Consider the following 6571-nt stretch of genomic DNA (forward strand, 5'->3'; position numbering starts at 1 on the left):
CCCTTCAGGTCCTGGAAGGCTGCAATAAGGTCTCCCCGGAGCCTTCTCTTCTCCAGGCTGAACAAGCCCAACTCTCTCAGCCTGTCCCCATAGCAGAGGTGCTCCAGCCCTCTGAGCATCTTCATGGCCTCCTCTGGACTCGCTCCAACTGGTCAATATCCTTCTGATGTTGAGGGCTCCACAGCTGGATGCAGCACTCCAGGTGGGGTCTCACCAGAGCAGAGTACAGGGGCGGAATCCCCTCCCTCGACCTGCTGGCCACACTTCTCTGGATACAGCCCAGGATACGGTTGGCTTTCTGGGCTGCCAGCACACACTGCCGGCTCATGTCCAGCTTTTCGTCCATCGGTACGCCAACTCCTCCTCAGGAGAAGCATCATGAAATACCTCGCAATGCGAAACCATCCATGGTGTAACTCTAGTCCTCATCTTAACAAGATGTGATAGCTCAAACACTTGTGAGCAGTACTGTCCCTGTAAACGCAGGTTTCACTGGGAACACTGACAGAACTGCAGTTTGAAGAAGGAAATAGGGAAAATTAACATGTTAAATCAAGTTTTAAAATCAGCGCTTGTAAAGTTATCCACAGAAATGCACCTGTACTAAAGGTATCATAGAGACAGCAGAGGTTGGAGCAGTCTATATTCACTGACATGTTTTTACAGGGAAATTTAAGAAGGAAAAGTGTCAATAGAGAAAGGATTTACTAAAAGCAGACTGTTAGTAGACATGCCAGTGAGCCCACTGGTAACACACAGTGGCCACAACTACCATGGGAAACCCGGGCTTAATGAAAGGTTAAAATTCAGTACCAATTTATCCAGAATATGCAAGAACAATCCAATTCCCATTAAACATTTTGAGGTCAGTACTTCAAGAAAATGCACCAGTGTTTAAAAAGAGTAAACGTGCCATTTGCCATATTCCATTGCACATCATTTTATTGCCCAATTTCAGGAGGGAGCAGCAGGTAGTTAAACATATGAAGGCAAACATGTGTACCCGAGGCTAATATAGCCATTTAGAATTGTAGCAACAACACATGAAACAGCTTAATTCTGCATCTCTCTCTATTTTTAAACAAAACCAGTTAGAATCAAGCTTTACACCTAAGGAATCAAGGCAGTAACGGTTGAACCAGTGACGCACGTTGAGCGCAGCAAGAGAACCGTTAGCGTTTCGGAAGGTTGATACAGAAAAACACATCTGCTCAGCACTCCCAACTCCAGAGCACAACGCTTTCAGTATTCCCCCCACTGGCTTGGTGAACGCTGACCACCAACCTGCCTGGCTCCCAGAAGCAGCAAAACACAGGCTGTCAGCCAGTATCAATTTAATGGCACTTTGGCCTGTAAAGCACTGGAAGTTTAACTGAAAAATCACCAAGGCTTTTATAATACATCCAGGAACGGGCTTTACCAATCTTCCTCACAACTTTTACTTACTACTCTCGGCAAAGCGGGATCAGTCACTCCTGCATCCAATACCTGTATCCTGTAAACTAGTGATCTTTCAACATGGAGTTAGTGCAAACCATCAGAAAAAGGGGGTGGAGAGCCGAGCTGGGATCCTGGGCCAAGAGACACAATCCGCCCATTAAACCTCAGTGGGTGCTTTGCTATGTTTTTGATGCCTGTGCCTCTCCCATCTTTGATAAAACCCCATACTCGAGATTCTTGCTCTCCTCTACCGTTTCAGAAAGGCCACAGGTGAGAAGGACCACCTGAGAGGGTAGTTGTGGCTTATGCAGAATATCTACTCTTCTAAAACTACCTGCCGCTTAATCACACTGCGGTAAACAGAAACATTTTTATTTGTAGGTGGTTAACAATGGCCAAACCCACTTAAAACAACCAACACAAAGCGGTTTTAGGAACAAAGATAAAAGAGCAGGATTAAAAAAGTCTTTAAGAACTGCCTCGAAGTCAGGCGGTTCGGCAGGTGTCCACCTTTGCTTGCGTCACCCGGGTTCCACAGCAAGAACGCTGATGTAAGCACCCACACAGTAAGAGGCGAGCATCCGATTCTTTGGGACACAAGGAGCAGCCGGCTTCCCTGTTGGTGCTGAGGTGCGACCCCGCCAAACTCGTCGTTCAGCGTGCCGACGGTAATTTAAATTCCAGTGCAGGCCAGGCACATAGGGAAGTAACCACAGCTGGGCAAACCCCAGAGCAAAGTAGTCTTCAAGCAATGTTTTCAGCTGGAGTTTCTCTTTGAAATAGCTTTCTCCAAGGTGCTACGCGAGACAAGAATCAAGGTGTTCGTTTATTTTGGATTCCAAAACCTCAGTCTGGCAAACAGGACAACTGACTTTTTTATCCTGCCTTACAGCAGCGCTGGAACTTGCTGAGGACACCGCAGAATCAGCTTCGGTTTTCGAGGGTGTATTTAAAGTGACATCAGTACCCCCCCTTTTAACAAAATAGTTTTCAAAGGCAGTTTTGTCTTCCATTCTGGGCCACCCCTGCAGGGCATCAGCACGCTCAGACACCACCGGAGCTGCTGCTGTCTGCTCCAAACCAACCCGCTGCCTGTCATAAAGCGGCGGAACCCTCTTGCCCTTTGCAGCGCTTTGGTTTGAGGTCTCTTCCACGACACGAGCAATTTTAACAGGCGATCCACTAACGTTCCTGTAAGCCTTTGTATTCGCAACGGAGGGTTTAGGAAACTCGCGCTTCGAAGCGAAGTTGATTTTCTGACCGGCATCATCAGTATGAAGCGTAAAAAAGATGCCACTGCGAGGCGATTTCTCAAATTTTATCTCATTTTTAGGGATTGGTCTCGTCTTTACTGCTGAATGGTGCTGTGACCCAGGTGTTTCACTGTTTCTAACACTGCTGCTGAAAGTTACGCTTTTTTCTGAGACTCCACCGTCTCCTCCCCCAAGCCGATAACCCTTTCCACTAAAAGGCAGCGCACTGAGCGTACTGGGAGTTTGTGCCTTGCCTGCACAGTAAGAAGAGAAGAAAATAAGAAGCGAGCAGCTTTTACATATATAAATCATGGGCTTCGTATTTTACAGGCACGGCCCAAAAGGATCTGCTGCTTTGGAACAGCGTAGCTAACTACACCTTTAGCCAACAGCTGAGAAGCAGCCTAGAAATGCACACATAAAACGGGTGCTGTTCTTCGCTAGGTAACAGCAGTATCTAAACAAAGGTCACACAGTGGTTGACCTGTGTTTGTTCAATGAACTGTTTACACAAAAAGTTTGGAAAAGGAAAAAAAAAAATTTACAATACCTTTGTTAGCTGACTTGGAATTTGAAAGTTTTGCTGGTTGATTTTTCTCCTTGGATTTCTTGGAGAAGTCCTCTGGCTCCTTCACTTTTGTGAACGTACCTCCACAGGTCTCTTGATGCTCAACCCACCAGTAGTCTCGTGCAGAGGGCGCTCTATTCATCGAACGTTTCACGTACCCGAAGTAGGGTTTTCTGTTTTGACAGGGGCCGTTGCATCGCCACCAGTGCTGGCGGTACAGATTCACCTCATCATGGAAAGTATGACAGATCTAGATTAAAGGAAAAAAAAAAAAAAGCAGTAATTCAGCAAGTTTCTAATTTTATATCACTAGCTCTACAGTATTTTTTAAAAAAATATATATTACCATTTCATTCTTTCTAACAGGTAATGTAAAAATCACAGCAGTAATGGAAGAGCTGAACGTGGGTAAAACTTGATCAGCATTTTGATACCATTAAAACAAAGATTTAGAAAAAACAAACCAAAACAGGATGTGTAGGAGTACGTCCTGTCTGTCTTGTTTGAAGTGCAATAAAATCACTTTGCAAATCTCGATGTACTGTTTAGAATGCACTGTAAGCAATGCCAGTATGGTATTCTCCCTCCAAGCTGTTATTTTAATTGATCTTATCAGACACATGATTTTTAACTATCATCAACCCATTAGCCTTTATGGATATAAATCTTACCTAAACCAGACTGCTCTTGCCCAAATATTACTCCGAACATGGAGCTATTCTGCCCCTGGTATCATTAAGTTGTTTCAAGTTTAAAACAAAAGTTTAAAGAAAAATACTTACGGAGGGCATACTTGAAAATTATACACCTAACAACCTGCCACATCTTCTTCAACCTCTTCCCACCGTCATCCCCAACAAAGTGACTATGGATCTGGCACACACTTGGACACAAATCTGTAGCAGTGCCAACTGTGGAGTGTCTAAGACGACTAAGGACATTACTCATACCAGGCCAGGCATACTGAAAAAGCAGATCAGGAAATAACGCTCCATTAACTGACATTAAGCGGCCGATCCTTACCGTGACATTGGCCCCAGTCAAGCGATTAATGCGATGCATGTGTTTGCGGAACTCCGGCCCATGAGAGTCACGATCTTTGTCGTTATTAGTAACAAAAAGCAGGGCATGGATCATTTCGTGCAGCAGTGTCTGAAATTATGCAAATCATTAGCTATTTACTGAAAAGCATTACACATTTCTTCAAAATTAAACTGGAAGTATTTTACTCCTTTACTTGGTACTGATCTCATTTTCATGCATTTGTGTGTTCGGGCTGGGTCATAAAAACGTAATACTTGTTCTACACTTGTCAGGTCAGATCACCTCTAGTCCCATACCCCAAAACATGCCTGAGAGTATTACTGCAGTGAGTGACACTCCATACTGGAAACACAACCCTCAAACTAAAGTCAGGTCTTTAAAGAGGTCATCCCCCCTACCATCAAAGAAAGAGACGCTTGCGAGGAGGCTCAAAGTCTACTGCCCGTCTGTTTATGAAGCAGACCTGAATGGGGAGCCAACTCAAACAAGCAGCCCTGAAAGAGGCACAAGAAGCAGCACAAAGTTAAGTTTACAGTCATTTTCGATATCCTTCTTTTCTGCTCTTGGCCTTTTGACCCAAAAGATAGGCCTTTTGACCTACAGCCACTTTTCCGATTGTGCTTTCAGTCCATGTTTGTTTTTAACATTAGAGGATAATTTAGAAGTCCAAAAAAAAGAGGGTTTTTTTCCCTTTACAAGGTCAGTAAAATAAACAAGTGACTTCTGACTCCTACTCAGTTGCCCATTTAGAAACATAAGCCAAAGATGACCGTGATGTCACCCAGCCAAGCAACACAAACGTAGCGATAAAGCCACCGCTCTTTTATGATCTACAAGTCACTGTACATAAGAATTCCACTAATGTAAAAACCTGTGTGTGGGATGGTGGGGGGGAGGCAGGCACAACACATTTTATGTACTGATTCATGAGCAATCTTCAAATACCTCAACAAGATCCTTCCTTGGTCTTAACTTTAGGAGCGGCTCACTTAGACGAATGGAACACATTCCACCTTTTCCTTCATACCTACATACTCCGGCACAGCTGAAAGAGGCACAGAAAGGAAATATGAAAAGCTACTTTTTTCTGTAGCACATAAAGAAAATTGAGAATTGGAGTTAAAATGAAGGCCCCTTCTAACACATACTAGGTAACTCAGAACGTGAAAAACTGCTTTTGTTACTTGTAGAAGTCAGTATTATTAAGCAAGAAAAAAAGCCACCCGCAAGTTCCTTAGAATATAAAACTACCAAAAGTGAAACTGTAATTCATTAGATCTCTTGCAATCACTTAAAGCTAGCAGTTAAAAAAAAAAATCACGATGGACTGCTCCAAGCTATTTAGGAGACAAAGGATTGTTTTCATTAGAACTCCTGATGGAATGAAACACATCAGGCTGGAGATTCCCAGCAGCCAACACTGACTTAACTGCTGGTTGCTGCAATTTCACCCCTCACCCTCCCTCCCGACTTACTGAACCTTTGCATGTCATCACTTATGCACAATAATGCAGCAGAAAGCACTTCGTTTGTTAATTGACTTTGTCTGCTACCAGTTCAGCATCCAAATAGTTTTAAATGTCTAAAGAGTCCTGCAACCAGTAAAGGACAAGAGGGGGCAGGACTCCAGAAGACAGCAACTGCATCAGCTGATCTGCAGAACTGCAGCAAGCACTTCAAAGCTCTTCTATTTTTAACCTTGGATCTCTTGTATATCCCCCTTCCTGGTCTAGTCAAGTCTTGTTAATATACTATAATAGTTTCATATCTGCCTTCCTGACATGCTGTAGAATACCATAAAAACAGAGAACAACAAAAACGACAGCAACACAAGGATGTTCTTTTAAGTTCCAACATGCAGACTTTAAGACCAAGTTATTTGTTCGACTTTAACATCTCTGCAGCTTTGCCTACACCACGGGAAAAGCCATTTATGGCTGCCAAAGGCGACAAATGAAGGGCAATAATGACAGTGACCAACTCGTCCTGGGGTACAAACTACATCAGAAAAGCAGGACATTCAAATACCTGGAAGAGTCGCTGTGGCACTACTACATCGTGCCTACGAAGCCAGAGTCAGAAGCAGCGTAGAGTGACAGGCGACAGCTCTTCCTCCCCCTCCCCAAACCCCACAGCCTTATGATGAGCCACTGCTTACGTGGTGCATCACGGGCTCTTCCCATGGCTCCGACGCAGCGCCGGCACGCTGCGGGGCCGGGCAGAGGCACGGGAGCTTCGGGAACGCGAGGCCGGTGGCCGCCCTCCC

The 6571-nt window shown here is 44.5% G+C and overlaps 1 protein-coding gene across 1 annotated transcript; it reads right to left on the bottom strand.

Annotated features, from left to right (window-relative positions):
* Positions 1–2237: 2237 nt before the first annotated feature.
* On the bottom strand, positions 2238–5350 carry SPRTN (SprT-like N-terminal domain; the record flags this gene model as incomplete). Its single annotated transcript, XM_010152204.1, has 4 exons — positions 2238–2947; positions 3244–3511; positions 4285–4413; positions 5251–5350. Coding segments are annotated over 4 exons (1207 nt in total), but the record flags the coding sequence as incomplete, so codon positions are not given.
* Between the last annotated feature and the right edge of the window lie 1221 nt (positions 5351–6571).

The sequence above is a fragment of the Eurypyga helias genome, unplaced genomic scaffold, assembly GCF_000690775.1.
Source record: "Eurypyga helias isolate BGI_N326 unplaced genomic scaffold, ASM69077v1 scaffold8895, whole genome shotgun sequence".
NCBI classification, from domain to species: Eukaryota; Metazoa; Chordata; class Aves; order Eurypygiformes; family Eurypygidae; genus Eurypyga; species Eurypyga helias.